Source organism: Pelophylax lessonae, assembly GCF_965119305.1.
Source record: "Pelophylax lessonae genome assembly, chromosome: 2".
Classification (NCBI taxonomy): domain Eukaryota; kingdom Metazoa; phylum Chordata; class Amphibia; order Anura; family Ranidae; genus Pelophylax; species Pelophylax lessonae.
This window is the reverse complement of record NC_138769.1, coordinates 63,403,670-63,422,818: the sequence shown is the minus strand read 5'-3', so window position 1 is coordinate 63,422,818 and position 19,149 is coordinate 63,403,670. Positions and strand designations below refer to the sequence as shown.

The following is a 19,149-nucleotide window of genomic DNA, read 5'->3' as shown; positions in this document are numbered from 1 at the left end:
CTGAGTAGTCTGTACTGGGAGGGGGGCTTACTGAGTAGTCTGTACTGGGAGGGGGGCTTACTGAGTGGTCTGTACTGGGAGGGGGGCTTACTGAGTGGTCTGTACTGGGAGGGGGGCTTACTGAGTGGTCTGTACTGGGAGGGGGCTTACTAAGTGGTCTGTACTGGGAGGGGGGCTTACTGTGGGATCTGTACTGGGAGGGGGGCTTACTGTGGGGTCTGTACTGGGAGGGGGGCTTACTGTGCGGTCTGTACTGGGAGGGGGGCTTACTGTGGGGTCTGTACTGGGAGGGGGGCTTACTGTGGGGTCTGTACTGGGAGGGGGGCTTACTGAGTAGTCTGTACTGGGAGGGGGGCTTACTGAGTAGTCTGTACTGGGAGGGGGGCTTACTGAGTAGTCTGTACTGGGAGGGGGGCTTACTGAGTAGTCTGTACTGGGAGGGGGGCTTACTGAGGGGTCTGTACTGGGAGGGGGCTTACTAAGTGGTCTTGTACTAGGTGGGAGGGCTTACTGTGGGGTCTGTACTGGGAGGGGGCTTACTGAGTAGTCTGTACTGGGAGGGGGGTTTACTGTGGGGTCTGTACTGGGAGGGGGCTTACTAAGTGGTCTGTAACAGGTGGGAGGGCTTACTGTGGGGTCTGTACTGGGAGGGGGGCTTACTGTGGGGTCTGTACTGGGAGGGGGGCTTACTGTGGGGTCTGTACTGGGAGGGGGGCTTACTGTGGGGTCTGTACTGGGAGGGGGCTTACTAAGTGGTCTTGTACTAGGTGGGAGGGCTTACTGTGGGGTCTGTACTGGGAGGGGGCTTACTGAGGGGTCTGTACTGGGAGGGGGGCTTACTGTGGGGTCTGTACTGGGAGGGGGCTTACTAAGTGGTCTGTACTAGGTGGGAGGGCTTACTGTGGGGTCTGTACTGGGAGGGGGGCTTACTGTGGGGTCTGTACTGGGAGGGGGGCTTACTGTGGGGTCTGTACGGGGAGGGGGCTTACTGTGGGGTCTGTATTAATTACAGGATTAATTAGCTAATCAAAGAAACACTCAATTAAGCAAAAAAAATAAAATTAAAAATAATCTTTAGATTAGTCGACTAATCGTAAAAATAATCGATAGATTAGTCGACAGACAAATTAATCGTTAGTTGCAGCCCTACTCTGGTCCCATTGTGTACTTAAAAGTGGGGTATGCCTGTATGTAAGAAAGACAAGTGTCCATTTACTGAACATTGCCTTACTTGGTATCATTCTGGGTCAGTAAGGTCTTGCATTTTTCATTAAAGTTATTCCAAGTTTGCATTAGAATGTAATCTTTGACATCAAAAGAGTGGTGTACGTCATTCTGTGGGACAAATATGATGGATAATTGTTTTGTGGAACTTATGAGATGAAACTCTGGTTGTGGTCGTGTATGTTAGGTAATATTTCACCAGCTGATGCATTCCTTATCATTACTTTCCTAGCGGAACTTAAAGCGGTTTTAAACCGCAGGACCTTTTTTTTTTTTTTTTTTTCTATTTGTACCTGCAAGTTAATGAAATAATGTGCTAGTATGCATCGGGTGGCCATTCCTTCAGAGCGATCGAGAAATATTTACACTACCTATGGGTAAGCCTATAATAAGACTTACCTATAGGTAAAAGCCAGAGATGGAAGTTTACTTCCACTTTAACTGTCTCTGAGCACCACAAACTGAAAATTTTATTTCCTTTTTTTAAAGTGGTTGTAAATCAGAAGTTTTTTTTCTTTTTTTTTTTTTTTATCCTCACGCATTCTATATATTAAGATTAAAAACCTGTGTGCAGCAGCCCCCCCCTCACCCCCCTTAATACTTACCTGAGCCCCCTCTCTATTCAGCAATGTCCATGAGTGCCTCAGCTTTCCAGGACTTTCTCTCCTGATTGGCTGAGACACAGCTGCAGCACCATTGCCTCCCGCTGCTGTCAATCAAACTCAGGTAGTTAATCAGGAGCGAGAGGGAGTAGAGCCGAACGGATACAAAGGGGCGCAGCTCGGCTCGGGTGCCCCCATAGCTAGCTGCTTGCTGTGGCGGTACTCAACGGGAGGGAGGGGCTAGGAGAGCCGAAGAAGGACCCGAGAAGAGGAGGATCTGGGCTGCCCTGTGCAAAACCAAATGCATAGAGGTAAGTGTCACATGTTTGTTATTTTTGTAGAAAAAAAGAGACTTTACAATCACTTAAATATTCAAAGAAAACTCACCCATCCATCCATGTCTCAATGTTTTATTTTGTCAAATCACTGCGGAAGCAACTGAAGAAATCTAAAAAGTTTAAAACACGCTAAATATAATATACCTTCCTATCTATTTACTAATGCTGGCAGCAGAAAAATAGTGAGGGTCCTTTCACATGGGGTGGACCGTTTTTTGATCCGCTCCGGCACTTTTTTTTTTTTTTTTTATGGACACGGATGACACTTGTCCGTTTTTATCATCCCATCCCTTTGTGGATGATAACCGGAGATAATGTATGTCAATGGGATTGCGGATGTCAGTGGATGACACCCTATCTGGAAATAGGGTTCTCTTCCGTTCCAAAAAACAGAACTGATCGGAAAGGACACAAATCGGATGTCAGCTGATGCCCATTGACATGCATTATGTCCGTTTTTCATCCGCAAAAAATGGGAGGAAAAACGGACATACAGACCGGACCGCCCGTGTGAAAGGACCCTGAGGCCCTGTTCACATAGCAGCGACGCTACTTCCCGGGGCGACCTCCGAGGTCGCGGCGCGCTGCTCGCCCCGTGACCTCGGAGCGGCCGGCACGGACTTCATAACATTGAAGTCTGACGGTCGCTCCGGGTCGCCCGAAAGAAGCTCCGGACCCTTTTTCTAAGTCGGAGCGACTTGAGTCGCTCCTATTAGAACGGGTCTGCAGCTTCCCTATGGAAGGCGACCTGTGAGGCGACCAGGTCGCCCCAGTGTGAACGGGGACTTAGAGAGTAAAGTTCTGCTTTTGAAGTGTCAATAAATAAACAAAAACGTTCAAGTACTTTTTAGGATTTCCCTGTGCCCTTTTGCTTTTTCAGTGATGTTTTTCTCTTATATAAATTACCTGTTGATCCTGCCAGTAATTTGAAGCACCTCCTGTGGACATTGTTGGCTGACAACACTCTTGCTGCTTGTCAGACAGTAGCCTGGCATGGTCATCTTGCGACAGAAGATTCTGTTTCTAGCAGGACCTTCGGGCAACAGATTTACAAAAGAATTATGTCAAAAAAATGTGTATGGTGGCACACAAAGTCCAACCTACTGAAGAAATAGATTTTGGTTTCATGTGCACTTTAAGTCCCGGTTCACACTTGTGCGATGCGGGAAGGCTGCGAATTTGCAGCGTGTTCCCGCATCGCAAACGCACATCTGGCAGTTCACAATGCCATATGCGATACGCAGGGGGTATCAATTAAATATTAACGACACCCCCACTTTGATCGCATTTCGCAGTGCGATCTGACAGTTCGCACAGGATCAGATCGCACAAGTGTGAACCACTGTGCGATCCGATCCTGATGCGGCTGGAAAACAGGGTCCTGTGTGTGTTTGGTGCCGAAAAACAGTGCAAATTCAGCCATACAAAGTGTATGGCTGAATTTGCATCCGCACATCCGATCGCATGTAATGAAGGAGCAGTGCACTCTGCATTACATGCGATCGCCGCACTCGCAAGAGTGTGAACCGGCACTTATAACTATTTTTTATTTTTTCCAAGTTTTGGATACAGGGGAGGTGGATTATAGAACATTTGTTGGTTTTTATTGCCATCTGTGTCCCCATTAGACGAATTTACCTTCTCTACTTGTCTTGTTTACCATTATCATTAAGGCTCCATTCACACCGGGGGCGTTTTTGAGTGTTTTTCAGCTCAAAAAAAACGTTCCAAAACGCCCAACAAGTAAAACTCCATTCATTTAAATGGCCCCTGTTCACATCTGAGCATTTTAACGCCTGGAGCAAAACGCCTATAGCTAAAAAAAGTACATGAGCTTCTTTTTGGGCTGTTTACCAGCGGTTTTTATAGATGTCAATGCCTGCCTCCAAAAACGCCTGAAAATCGCAGTAAAAATCATGGTAAAATTTGCGGTAAAAAACGCTACGCTCAAGTGTGAATGCAGCCTTCGGGTGAAAGTGAAAGAAAATCCAAATTTTGTGTTGTCCCCAGGAAAGTAATAGAGGAGAAGTCTTCCAATGGGGACACTAGTTCTAGTGATCTCTAGGGGTCCCCAAGAGATTCCCTTAATTTGCAGGGATTTCCCCTCACTTCCTGTTTGGCTATGGGACAGGAAGTGAAGGGAAATCACCCCAATGGAACAAAGATGGGGGGGAACAAACCATACAGGAGTTATAACCCTCCCTTACTCAATCTAAATTGGGGAAAAAAGGTTTTGGCTATAATTCTATTTTAAGTGGAACTTCACTCCCCCCCCCCCCCCCACTCAACATTGATTTTTAATCCTCATGCTGCTAACATTAGTAAACAAATAGGAAAGTATTGTCATATTTACTTGTGTTTAGAATTTTTTTTTTAAACATTTTCTTTAGTTCCTGTTTTTTTTTTTGTGTTTTTTTTTTTTTTTTTTTTTGTCTAGGTAAGTGTCATACATCCCAGAAGTCTTCAGGAGAGGAGGAGGGGATTTCTGAGCAAAGCGCACTATCCTGCATGCATGCCTGAGCTAAGGGAAGGTGGATTCCAGGAAGTAAATGCTTCATTATTCATTTGCCCTTACTCAAGATGGCCAGGGCGCAAAATGCTAGCGGGTTGTTTTTTCAAAGTGATTTATCAGCAAAATAAACATGGAGACCTGGATAGATGGGGCAGTTTGCTTTGAATAATAAAAATGAATTCAATTGTGTTTGTCTTTAAAGTGGCAGTAAAATTTGCTATAAAACAGGTGGGTTATGCCATAATGTGCTAGTATGCACAGCATATTAGTACATTATGGCAGACTTACCTGCTGCATGGTGTCCTCCAGCGAAGCACTGGGACCAATGTGGAGGGCTCCCGGCGCTTCCATTCCTCACCTGGTCTTCCTTCCAGGTCCCGTGCCTTCGGCCATTGGATTGAGGACTACACTCCTGCACATGTGCATGGGAGTCACATCACCGCGGCACGGGTTGGGGGCTGTAAATGTTTGCTAAGCTGCGCATGCGTGGCTCAATGAACATGACAGCTGGCAGGCAGAAAGATACATTTATGGCAGAAGAGACCAATAGGGTCTCTTCTATCATAAATACCCTGCCTGTCAGCTCTATGTTTAACCATTTCTGGACCACCCGCTGCAGTTTCATGTCAGTACTTCAAAGTTTAATACCGGTGTTATGGCAGCAGATAGCTGCCAAAACCCTGGTATTTAGTTACAGGGCGGGCGGTCCTCTTTCACATAAAAGTGGTCCCAGTGGCAGATTTGCCGCGGGATCACTTTTTTGGGAGGTGGGAGAGGTGTCCCTGCTTCCCGGTAGTTTTCCCCGCTTATCGGAGCCGTTGGTAGTGGGGAAAACGATCCGGTCCTCTCGGGTGCTGTGCAGGGAGTCGAGTGAGGGCGAAGTTGGCCTCCACTCGACTCTGTGCTTGGAGGACCCGAGTGACGTCATACGTCGCTTCTTCCCAACGGCCTTAAAGGGCCCTTTTTTTTTTTTTTTCATGCTGATGTTTACATTTCTTTTTAATAGGAATAAAAGTGATCATTTTTTTTTTTTTTTAAAGGGACGGTGTAATTATAAAAATAAAAGGTAAAGTGAATAAGAAACATTTTTTGCCCGTGCCCCTCCCTCCAAGTTAGCGCACAGAAGCAAACGCTTACGCCAACATATGTAAACGGTGTTCAAACCACACATGTCCGGTATCGCCGCAGTCGTTGGAGCAATTGCAATAATTCCAGCCCTAGACCTCCTCTGTAACTTTAAACTGGTAACCTGTAGAAATTTTTAAAGCCTCGTCTATGGAGATTAAGTACCAATTCTACGAGCGTGCACAAAAAAAACTGATATTAACTTGTAAAAAATAAGTGTCAGAAATAGGCCTGGTCCTTAAAGCGGAGTTTCACCCAAAAGTGGAACTTCTGCTCTTTTGTGTCCCCCCCCCCCCTTCCGGTGCCACATTTGGCACCTTTAAGGGGGGAACAGGTACCCTTCCCCACTTCCGGGATACGGCGCCGTCCCTGGGAAGTTCGACCCCCTCCTCCCTCCACCGCCGAGACAATAGGAATGCGCAGTGTGCTTCGCGCATGCGCAGTAAGGACCTGCCCTTGAAGCCGCAAGGCTTCACTGCCGGGTTCCCTTACCGACAATGGCGGCGGCAGCACCCGACAGCCGGTGGAAACATCTCTGGACTCCAGGACAGGTAAGTGTCCTAATAAAAGTCAGCAGCTACAGTATGTGTAGCTGCTGACTTTAAATTTTTAGAGGGGGAGTCGGAACTCCGCTTTAAGTGGTTAAAGATCAACTTCCTCTTTATGGTGTGGTCTGTGTGTCAAGGTGCTCCGTTCTCTCCTGTGCGATAGAGGAGTTGGAGAATTAATCCACCAGTAGCGCCAGTTTACAATAGAGTTCGGCGCGGACCAGATGGTCCCACCGGCCATCTCTGTGACCCTCAGAGGCTGAAAGCGGTCATGACGTCACTTACAACACCAACTGTTGTAAACACTTTTTGCTGGAGAGCCTGAGATAGACTTTTTTTTTTTTTTTTTTTTAATCTCAGGCTTTCCAGCATAGAGGAGAGATGTGGGGACTTATGGACCCCAGATCTCTCCATAAAGCAGACCGGTCATAAAAAAAATAAAAATAAACAATAAAAAAAAGTTGGTGCCCCCATCCCCTCGTGCTTGCACGCAGAAGCGAATGTTTGTTTATTTTGGTGTAAACTGCTTTCAGACCACACGTGAGGTATCACTGAGATCGTTGGAGCGAATGCAATATTTCTAGCGCTACACCTTTGCTGTAATTCTAAACTGGTAACCTGTTAAAAAAAAAATGTTAAAGGGTTACCTATGGAGATTTTTAGGTACTGTAGTTTGGCACCATTCCACAAGTGTGTGCTATTTTAAAGCCTGACATGTTGGGTTTTTATTTACTTGAGGTAACCTCTTTCACATTATACAAAAAATTTGGGTAAATATTGTGTTTTTTTTACCAATAAAATTGATTTTGAAAAATTGCTGTGCAAATACCGTGTGACATAAAAATTGCAATGACTGCTATTTTATTCCCTAGGATGTGTGTGTAAGTGTATTATAGGTTTGGGGGTTCTGAGTAATTTTCTAGCTGAAAATGATTTTTACATGTAGGGGAGAAATGCCAGAACTGGCTTGAGTGGCAAGTGATTAAATACCCTGCAAGTACAGAAAAATACTTGTTAATGTGACAAATGTACTCAGCACTTCTTTTCCTATTGTGTACTGAAATCCCATAGCGTTGTTGTGGTGTCAGCCCTGCGCTTTGTCTTTTTCTCAACTTCTTAACCATAGTCAATTATTCAGAACGTAGAGAACTAGGAGGGGATGAATTGACTCTTTGAGATAACATTCCTGACAAATCAACAGGTGGGGTTTTTTTTTTTCAATAAAACAGATCTAACAGAACTCTTTATGGCATATTTAACAGACTCGAGAACAAATAACAGAAGTTTATTAGGGTTCACACTTTAATTGGTTATCCCCCTGATAATGAAACATTAAACTTTTCTATGCCCTTTTCATTATTTTCTACTCGGCATGTATTTCAGTTTTGTGTAAATGTTAGCGAATTGTATCAGATTTTCCCAGACATTCCAGTGTTCCTTGGGGGTCCTAGTAGGAAGAAATCTCCGCAAGATTTCCCTGTGCCTCCAGTTGTCATAGCTGTAAGGGCTCGAAGAAGTGGAGAAACAGCACAAGAAGCCAATCGGATGTGCTTCCAATGCAAGAAGCCAATCGGATGTGCTTCCAATGCAAGAAGCCAATCGGATGTGCTTCCAATGCAAGAAGCCAATCGGATGTGCTTCCAATGCAAGAAGCCAATCGGATGTGCTTCCATGCAAGAAGCCTGCTGATAGTAGAGTGACTGAGAGATGAGCTCATGAGTGCCGCTTCTCCTTTTACTGTCCATTCACAAAGTGGGGGGAGACCTGTATGTGAAAGTGCAACTGTAGCAGAAGAAGATCAGGTTTCCCTTTCCTTCCTCTAGGCAGGGCTGTGCTATGTGGCAGAGCTGTGTAAATGTCAGGATTGGAGTTAAAGAAAAACAAACACATTGACAAGTAAAATGGCTTATTCAAATCTTTGGCAGATAAACAGCTTATAGCTATAGCAAATGTATAATACATACAACTTTCCAATATATAATCGTGATCATAAATACTAATAAAATTGTGCACATAAATACAAAATATCAAAGTGGTAGTGCTTAATAAATATATATATATATATAAATAAGTATCTCCTAATAAATTCATATAAAAAAGTTCATAAATTCTTCAATTGATTATATTGTGCTAGGTGACAGTCTCTGTGCAAATCAACAAATCCAAAAAGTGCTGGTTGCTTGTACAGGATATACTATTCAAAGTGCCGGTGCTCATATATTGTGAGTAGGTGCTCCCCTCTCAGTCCCCTACTCACCAGAAGACAGTCAAATATAAGCCTTAAGGATAATCCTTATTGGGATAAGGGCCACGGAGAATGCCAACAAGCAAACAAATGGTTCAAACGCTCTGCACCTCGCACCATCCAGGATATGCCCATAGATTACAAAAAAGAGAGCTTTCATCGTGCAGTATATCTAGACTTTATTTCTCACGCATAAAAGAATTACACTTAGTGTTACAGCATAAAAAACGCCTTCACAGATCCTAAGGGCCGCCAAACTATGGCTGTGCGCTCCACCCGTATAAACCGGAAGTTGGACGTGACCGGACGTTGCGTAGTACGCATTTGGATGGCTTGACACGTTTCGCTCCGCCAATCAGAGCATTTTCAAGTCGCTTTTGGCGGCCCGTAGGATCTGTGAAGGCGTTTTTTATGCTGTAACACTGTAAGTGTAATTCTTTTATGCGTGTTTTTTTGACTATGGGACAGGAAGTGAATGGAAATCTCCCCAACAGGATACATATGGTAAAAAAAAAAAAAAAAACTTGACGGGGTTATAATATTCCCTTACTCAATCCAAAATGAAAGAGTTTTGCCTATAGTTCTATGTTTAAACTATTTCCTCCTCCTCCTCCCTAATCTGTATAAGAAAGATGTATAGATCTACCTATTTGTAGGCTGCTCCAGTCCAGTCATGTGATCCGGCTACCCTGTGCCAGCCAGCAGTGACTTCAGGAGAGAGGAGGGAGCGCCAACATTAGATTAGCCATTGAAGCCTGTGGGTGACATCACCAATACAGGCTTTACTATCCATTGTTGGAGCACGCTGTCCTCGCCCCTGCAGCCGCTACTGGCTGACATACGGGAGATCACATGGACTGGACCGGAGCAGCCTGAAAATAGGTAAGGATGTACAACTTATTTACATACAGTAGGTGTTAGGAAGGGGGGCTAGTTAGGTGTAAGCTTGTGTTCCACTTTAAATGGACAGGATAGAGTTAAAGGGAGGTAAACTGGTATTAGTCTGTTTGTTTGTCTTTTTTTTTGTTTTTTTTTTCTGAAAACTTAAAAAAAAAAAAAAAAAAAAAAAATGTGCATTTGATTTTTTTTTTTTTTTATTTCCTTAGTTTCCTTTTTCAATTGTCCCCCTGGACACACCGCTATGTTCCTGTTCTCACTGTCTCCCAGGACCTATAGAGTCTATATGTAACTGTTCAGAGCGCCACACACAGCCAGCACAAGAGGGATGCAGAGCGGTGTAATGCTGGTTTCTGTTATTAGCAGGGTGGATGATCTATTTTTTTATTTTATCTATTTTATTTTGCTTTTGGAGTAAATCTCTAAAGAGTTCATTGATGGACACGTCTCCTGATTCTTCGTAACCATTGGGTTATACTGCCCTCTACAGGAGTAGGACACTAGGCAGGAAAAAGCTTGACTATGCCTATGGGCAGTCCAAGGGGGAGATATACACCAACACTCGGCTATAGACACTTTTTCTGCCTAGTCAGGAGTAGGGATTGACCGATTATCGGCAAGGCCGATATATATCAAGGGCCGATATGCACTTTCCCCGATATATCGGAATCCGACCCGGAGGTTACCAATATTGTCGTGACATTGCGTTTGTTGCGTCATGCGGCTCCGCACACTGGGACAGCTTCTGCTTCTTAAGCCACCTCCCTCAGCCTTGTCTGGAGTCGGGGAATCTCGGGACAGTGAGTGTATAGTGCGTTTAACACAGCCACCACATACATACATACACACCCACCCACAGCTGCCTGGTGCCAGCCAGCCACCCACCCACCCACAGGCCTGTACCAGCCAGCTATCCAGCCACAGGCCCTGCCTGTACCAGCTAGCCAGCCTCAGGCCCTGGGCCTGTACCAGGCAGCCACCCACCACACGGGTGCCAGCCAGCCACCCACCACACGGGTGCCAGCCAGCCACCCACCACACGGGTGCCAGCCAGCCACCCACCACACGGGTGCCACCCACCCACCACAGGGAGCCAGCCAGCCAGTTTTTTTCAGTGGTGGAAAGAAAATGAGGCACGCTACAAAAGACTTGCTTCTCATGCTAGAAGATACCTTTCTGCTCCTTCTTCAGTACCACGTGAGCATGTTTTTAGTGAAGTGACAACAATTTATGAAAAAAAACAGAAGCTATTTAACTGGTGAACATGCTGAAATGTTATGCTTTCTGCACTATAATATTGTTCTACTTAACTGGGAGCATTAAAAGTGTAGTAGTATAGTACTAGTGGAAAAAACGTGGGAGGGAATTGGCGCTGCCTAGAAGCTCAAACATGAGGGGTATAAGAATGGTAAAAATAGAAAGAGGCAAAGGATATAAGTAGGTAATGGGATAGATAGATTAGATAAATAATAAAACGGCGTGATGTAATATAAAGAATGTGTCCCATAATAACAATTATAATATCACCAATGTATACAAGCAAATGAAAGTGATAAAGTGACTAGTGCCTGGAACTGTAAACAAACAATAATATAATGGATGATGGTGAATACCAGGTGAGTGGTATATATAATCAAAAAAAAAAAATATATATATATATATATATATATATATATATAAACAGTGTGATCCAGTGATGATAGTTAAATAGCCAGTAAGTGGATGGATAAATAAAAGTGGGTGAGCCACAATGATAAAATATATGATAAAAAAAAAGAGATGGGTGGCCCTACATAAAGGGAATAACTAAGGCCTGTTAAAGTGACAACGTCAATATAAATAAAGTGGCAATGTGCAAAACAGGTAAACGGTAATCTATGGAAACAATTGAAAGTAGTCCATGTATAGTGCAGCACCGATGTTAAATCTTAATGTGATGATCCCCGAGATAATCCTGCGGTGGGTATAGTGGCGGGGTGCTTGTGATCCCTCTGATAACAGGGGTATAAGGTGGGTGTGTGTATATGTATATATATATATATATATATATATATATATATAGATATATATATAGATATATATATAGATATAGATATATAAATGGAAGCTCCCTCTTGTGGGTACTGGCTCCCTCTGGGGGTACTGGTATAGGGGCCTGGAGATCCTGGGATCCCTCTATGGTTCCTAATGGGTATCTGTGGATGTCCTGCAGATGGATCCACACTAGGGTCCTTTTTCAAGTACTCCGGGGGGGGGGGGGGTTCCTCGGGACGTTGGGGTGTGTGGTAATCCCATATGAGGCAAGGAAAGGGCAACAATAGTGTGATACTGTATGGCAATCGTTTATTAAAAATAAAGGGTACTTACAATATCACGGTTAAAATAGCGCAGTGTATGAGCTTCAGAAACGCAATACGTTCTACCAAGAGCCGGAACCGGAAGTGATGTGACGGTGCCGTACGCGTTTCGTCATACGTCTTCAGCAGCGGGAATGAGGAAATGGAAATTTCTCTAACCCCTAATGTATTTGAATCCAGAGAGACAAGCCTTGATGTAGAGGACTATGAGGGGTTCTCTGAAACTCCCACCTTCAGAACTCCCCATGAGCTCACTTTCAGACCCATCAGAAATGTGGGGGGAAACCACCCACACTTTCAGACCAATACATTCATTCAACCCTGGGAATTACCACGAAGAAACAACAGACCAGCTACACCACCCAGGTGTAGGCCCATTAGACCCCCCCCTCACCTTATACACCCAGATATGATCTTCCCACACACAATCACTACTCGCCTCTTAGGAGGGATGTAAGGGACAGATTACCTTACGAAGAACCTAGAAGTTTTTTTCGGGGGGGGCCCCAGAGGGAGACCACCACCTTACACACAGCAAGGAAAGCAGGGATGGAGAGGCCCACAGAGCTATCAATGGAACCCAAATCACTTCAGAGGACCCGCCGAACCCAGAGGAGGTGGCTACCAAGACCAATGGAGAGGACTGCAACAGGGAGATTATGTGAGACCCAATTATCAGAACCAACGCTGAGAAGAATGAAACGCAAAAGAGGGAAGAGAGGAGGGCGAAAGAAAAATAAGAGACTACTAGGCCAAGGTATCTTCAACCTAAGTGAAATCACTTTTACTGACGAAAAATTACACGTTTTAGACCTTGGTCTTAAATCCGCCCCAATAAAGAGTTGGATAAGTTTGAAGTCTATATTAATTTACAGAGATTCATGAGAAAATGTAATATTAAAACGTTTTTTAGCCTCAAAGGGAGCAGACCCACACAGAAGGACCATATGCATACCCATTCTTTCCTTAGGAACCACTCACTATCCCCGGGTGTGAGTGTATAGGTGCGTTTAAGAAAATGGTTGAGGAGGATCTGTGCAAATGATCCAGTGATGATCGTTAAATAGCCAGTAAGTGGATGGATAAATAAAAGTGGGTGCGTCACAATGATAAAATATATGATGAAAGAAATATGGATGGCCCTACATAAAGGGCATAACTAAGGCCCGTTAAAGTGACAATAGACTCAATACAAATAAAGTGGCAATGTGCAAAACGGGTAAACGGTGACAGTTCTGTCCTCAAAAACTGGACTAACTGGGTCTGACTCTGGACTCCGCTTTAGCCAGAGTGTTTCTTCCTCTGGAAAACTCCAGACCTTGCAGGAGACAATGCAGCTTCTGTTCAGCAGACAGTCATCCCTTCGGGCTTGCATGCGGGTGCTGGGCCTGATGGTGTCTACCTTCGAGGTGGTCTGTTTGCACAGTTCCACACAAGATCTCTGCAAAAGAGATTCTGGTGAAATGGGACAAGGATCCACGGTCTCTAGAGGTGGTTTCGTTCTCGGAGCTTCGACAGGGAAAATCCTTCTCCCCCTGTACTGGACGTTTGTTGCCACGAATGCCAGCCTGTCCGGGTGGGGAGGCGTCCTCAGAGTGCAGACTGCCGATAATGTCACATCCTTCACCTTGTTGTGTCACTGCCTCCTCACCAGCCGTCCTATTAAAATGAATGGGACGGTAGGTGAGTCAACATTAGGTCAGCCAAGGAGCCGCTGTGTTAGAGATGACAGTTGCTATTTAAATATGATTTAAATCATGATTTGAATTGACTTGATTTAAATCAAATCCACCCTGGTTACTAGGATGCTTTCGAAAAAACATTCCTGTTTTGTTAGGCTGATGGCTACAAGCACCAGAACAGAGAAACAGTTTTTTTTTTTTTTTCCCGGGATTAACCGCCTCCCACCTGGCCATTGTACATAAACGGCCAGGTGGGAGCTTCCCCGTTCTGAGTGGAGGTCCCCCAGAACGGGTGCCTACACGCGGCCCCAAAGCCAAGCAGCATCACACATCGAGACATGGGTGCTGTGGTTGGCCCAATCATGATCACGTGAGTGCTGTGTCCAGTCACAGCCATCAAACAATGTAAACAGAGACACGTGTCTCTGTGTCAGCTCTCCACATTGAGCTCAGTGAGAGCTTTGGGGCAAGGAGCGGGGGATGCTGCAGCCTGTGACAGTTCTGTGTAACTAATGATTTTTGTGTTCAGTTACACAGAGATCACAGACTGCAGCCATCCCCACACAGTACACCAAGCACCATTGTCCCTGTCCTGGTGTCCTATGAACATCTGTACCAGTGTCCCAGTGCACAAAACATCTGTGTGCCAGTGTCCCATCAACATCTGTACCAGTGCACTAACATCTGCAAAAGTGTTCCATTGCAACATCAACATCTGTCAGTGTCCGCTGGATGAATAACATCTGTCAGTGTACACCAGTGTCCCACCAATAAATAAAAAAATTAAAGGCTAACTCTGCAAAGGTGAACTCCTATGTTGGTCCTGTATTCATACATAAACAGCTATCGCACCACACATGAGGTATCTCCGAGAACGTCAGGTCGGGTGCAAGACTTCTAGCACAGACCTCCTGTGTAACTCTAAACTGGTAATCAATAAAGGTTTATAAATGTTTGCCAATGGAGATTTTTAAATACCAAAGTTTGCCGCCATTTTACAAGCGTGCTCAATTTTAAAGCGTGGCATGTTTGGTATTTGTTAAGTGTATAATTATGTCTATATAAGTGTATTTATGCGTTAGTGTGTAACATTGCATTCATAACGTTGCGTGTGACATAAACATTTGCAAAACCCACCATTTTATTCTCTAGGGCCTCTGCTACAAAAATATATACTGTTTGGGGGTTCTAAGTAATATTCTAGCAAAAATGATCACAGGGTCCTCTGACAGACGCCGTAGGCGTCCAAGGGCCACAAATAGGCCAGCATCCTCTTTGGCTCAGGCTTCTTCCGCCTATTCCTGCAAGGAATCAAGAGCGAGGATCTTCCAGCCATTCTGCTTTACAGTCCCTGGTTTTAATGGCGTAGCTATTGAAAGCCAGGTGGTACTGAGGGAGAAGGGGTTTGTCTGGATCTGTGATCCCTACTATGGTGAAGGCGAGGAAGTCGTTTTCCAGCAAGATATACCATCGTACGTGGAAAGCATACATTTCTTGGTGTGAGTCGATTGGCGCTCATCCTCGATCCTTTTCTGTGGCTCAGATCCTAAGTTTTCTTCAATCGGGCATTGATCAGAAGTTGGCCTGCAATACCATCAAGGGACAGGTGTCTGCTTTGGCAAACTTCTTGCAGCGACTCCTAGCCACGCACTCTTTAGTTCATACCTTCATTCAGGGGGTTTGACATGTGGCTCCACCTGTATGGTCTCTTTTGCCACCATGGGATTTATATTTAGTGCTTTCAGTTCTCCAGGAACTTCCGTTTGAGAATATTTGGGAGATTCCCTTTCCTATGTGATCTCAGAAGGTGGCATTCTTGGTGCTTATTATCTCCTTGTGGAGAAAAAATATATATCAAACTTGCGCCACCTTCATACTGATAGATGGCAAGTAGATTTACAACATCCACTGACGGATATACAGAAAGATAAAATTTTCCTTCTAGCCTGTACCACTTCAGTCTCATCAAAAATGACAGAAACAAATTATAAATGACTAGCTAGATGGTATTATACGCCAGTCAAATTTCCAAAAATGTTTCATTCTAGGTCATCGCTGTGTTTGAGGGAATGTGGGAAATCTGCTTCTCATGCCCACATTTGGTGGGACTGTCCGAAAGTTTGTCAATTTTTGGCTACAAGTGGTCGAATATATAGAAATAACTACCGTATTTATTCGTGTATAACACACACTTTTTCCTCTTAAAAATGGAGGAAAAAGAAATAGTGCGTGTTATACGCCGATATTAAAAAAAAAAAAAAGGCCAGGAAGCAGTGCGGAGAGCAGAAGGGGGCGGGGCGGGCCGAGGAGAAGGAAGGACGAGCTGTCATAGGAAGTCCCGCCTCCTCTGCCGAGATGTGTGACGTCTATCATAGGTGGGACTTCCTATGACAGCGATAGCTTGTTCTCCCTTCTCCTTGGCCGGCCCGCCCCCTTCTGCTCTCGGCGCTGCTTCCTGGCCTTTTTAAGAACTGATTCGGATAGTGTCAATGGCGCTTATGAGGCTGCATTGCTGAAGACTGCACTGGCGAGGCTGCATGGCTGAAGACTGCGCTGGCGAGGCTGCATTGCTGAAGACTGCGCTGGCGAGGCTGCATTGCTGGAGACTGCTGATGAGGCTGCATTGCTGGACACTGCTGATGAGGCTGCATTGCTGGACAATGCTGATGAGGATGGGCACTGTTGAGATGTCATTTGATTAAAAAAAAAATGTTCTGAGTTCAAAGCTGTTTATTTTAAATTTAAGCTTTTTTGCTGAAATTCTCTCCCAATATTGAGGTGCGTGTTATACGCCAGCGCGTGTTATATGCCGATAAATACGGTAATTGTACATTACGGATGGACCCTTGGACAATACTTTTTCATCGTACCAGGGATTCACCTTGCGTATATAGGAGATCAATTGTCCCACATCTTTTAATTGCAGCAAAGGCCTTAATTCCAGCTATCTGGGGTGAAACAGAAGCCCCTACACTGAAACAATGGATGAAGAGAGTAGATGATTTAGGTTTGTTGGAAGAACTATTGTATATATCTAGAAGAAATTTGGATAGACAAAAAGCAATATGGAGCAGATGGTATTCATTTAAAACTACTTTAACCTATGGGGCAATTGTGATTACATAGGAATTACGGATTAATGTAGCAGATGTAGGTAAAATTTAAATCCAGTACTTTTTGAGTATAACCTATTGTTTTTGGACCGACTGGTTCATAAGAACTAATGGATTTTATTTGAGTTTGGAAATATGGGCTGTATTGGGTCCACGACCTATGGCCAGCACTTTATTTTTATTTACTTTTTATTTATAATTTTCTAAAAAAAAAAAAATTAGGTTAGTACAGTATTGATGATACATGGAATTTATTGGAACATTATAGAAACGCAGGCTGTAATGAACGTAATAGGATTGTATTTCTTTTTTCTTCTTTCTTCTTTTTTATGTGTGTTTATTTTTTCAAAAAAATGTAATAAAAATGTATTCAATAAAAAAAAAAAAACTGCGCTAACTGAAATAAAGTAATAAGCCGCTAGCACATCAACCGGCATAAGTTGAACAAACCAACACAAATTATTGTGCAGCGCTAAAATTAAAACAACAGAAATATATATGCACTGTTACTGTAATAATGACACTGGTAGGGAAAGGGTTAACCTTATGGGTAATCAAGGGGTTAAATTTGAGCCTAAGGGAGTGATTCTAACTGTGTGGGGGGGGGGGGGGGGGCGTGACTTCTGAAATGACCATAGAGACATGTGATCCTATATAGAAGGATCACAGGCGCTCTGTAATCATTCCAGGGAGAAGAACTTTCAGCTGTGTTTACAACAGCTGACTGTTCTTCTCTCTCAGTGGGGAGCGATCGCGGGTGTCAGGCAGCAATCGGAGCCGCCTGCCTGCTGCATTGGCTTCCCCGCTGACGAGTAGGGGCGAGCGACGTAGAGACCCGTGATGCAATATAGAAGGATCACAGGCACTCTGTGATCATTTCAGAGAGAAAAACGGTCAGCTTTGTTTACAACAGCTGACCGCTCTTCTCTCTCAGCGGGGAGTGATCGTGGGTGGCCAGCAGCATTTGCGGCCGCCGGCCCTGTGCATCGGCATCCTCGCTGCGCCTAGTGGGGGTGGGAGCGCACCGCCGGCAGTGCGCGCTCACCCCCCAGCACCAAGCACGCGTCCGACGTAAGGCTCTGTCGGTTCACGTAGGATGGCCAGCCTGCCGCAGTAAAACTAAATTAAACTGATTACCTAGACCAGGGGTTATATACCAGCTGAGGGACAGCCCATGGGCATAGCCAGTTTTTTTGTTCTGCCTAGTCCTACTTCTTCTGGAGGAGGCAATAGAACCCATTAGTTATGATTTATGGAGCGCTGTGTCCGTCAAACAAAGAAATGGATTTTACAGTAAGTAAAAAAAATCCAATTTTTGTGCTTGCATATAATTGGATGATGGAAGTCAGCAGAATAATTTGTTCCACTAAGCGTTGTTAAAAAATTCCCTTGCAAAGTGCAACTTCCCATGTCAATGAACAGCCTGTCTTTAGTAAGTCAAATTCCATGTCTCAGATAAATAATGATCATAATGCACATATGGCAGTGTATTTCTTCATGATTGACAGCCGGTACTTGTCTTTTTCAGATTGTTGAAGATTACACTGCTCGGTGGCACGTCCCATTGCCTCAGCTTCAAGTACTACAGACTGCACTCTGCTGCTTCACGTCTGCCAGCGTGTCTTTCCCAGATGAATGTGAGCACGTTCAGTATGTTTTGAGTAGACTAGCTTTGTAAGTACACTTTTCCCTTTTAACACATTAGTATGATGTTTGAGAAAAGTGATTCTTTTTATTCTTTAGATCACTAACACAAACTTTAACATATTGTGTCTGTGTCCTGCCTGCTGTAGTTCATGCAGAATTACATTTTACTGCCCTTCTGGCTCATGTGAATATTTTGTAATTTTGCACTAAAATGAGCCTTTCTCAATTCAGCTTCCTCCAGAGGTTGTTGGGGATACCTTGAGTAATGAGCAACCTCTACTAATAAGATAAATTCTCACAGACACCAATGATCTTTTTTTAGCAATATGTAAGGGGCAATTCTTCCCAATGATCACAAATGTAAGGATCATTCTTCCCTCTGACCATTACACTAATGTACTGTGAGCTGTAGATGTAGGAATTGACATTTTCACAGCTTGTGGTATAGTGTGCTGTGGTGCCCCATTAATTTTGGATGGCAACCACATTAAATATGCATTGCAACGCACATCGTCCTGTGCATTGTGTTGTGTTGCAGGAAAATGTTGCCTGCTTCATATTATCTATTGTCATGATTTGCGACCTATTTGATTTGAATGGGTTTTTTATCATGACATGCCCACAATGTTCTGATGTTAATTTGCTATGAAGGATGCAATATATGAAAATCTCAGGAGGTTAACAGTTTCTAAGATCATACATCCATAACAATGGAACCACAAATTATCCCATGGTCATGGATACCTAGATCATACATTTTGCCAATTCTAAGGTTGCAGAGTTGCAACTACATAATTTACTCTGACAATTGTGTTAAAGTGTCTAAATATGTATTGTGTCTTTTTAGTTATCTCTATAT

General features: G+C 44.1%; 1 protein-coding gene across 2 annotated transcripts in view; it reads left to right on the top strand.

The window, feature by feature from the left end:
- Window positions 1-19,149, top strand: part of ZNF654 (zinc finger protein 654) — a 78,974-nt gene that overhangs the window by 18,563 nt on the left and 41,262 nt on the right. Inside the window, exon 2 of one of the 2 annotated variants that reach the window (XM_082244848.1) lies at window positions 18,172-18,317. In XM_082244848.1, the coding sequence (XP_082100974.1) occupies window positions 18,172-18,317 (146 nt within the window). Of the gene's footprint in view, window positions 1-18,169; window positions 18,318-19,149 lie in introns of those variants that run through there. The other variant, XM_082244849.1, reaches the window with a different exon arrangement.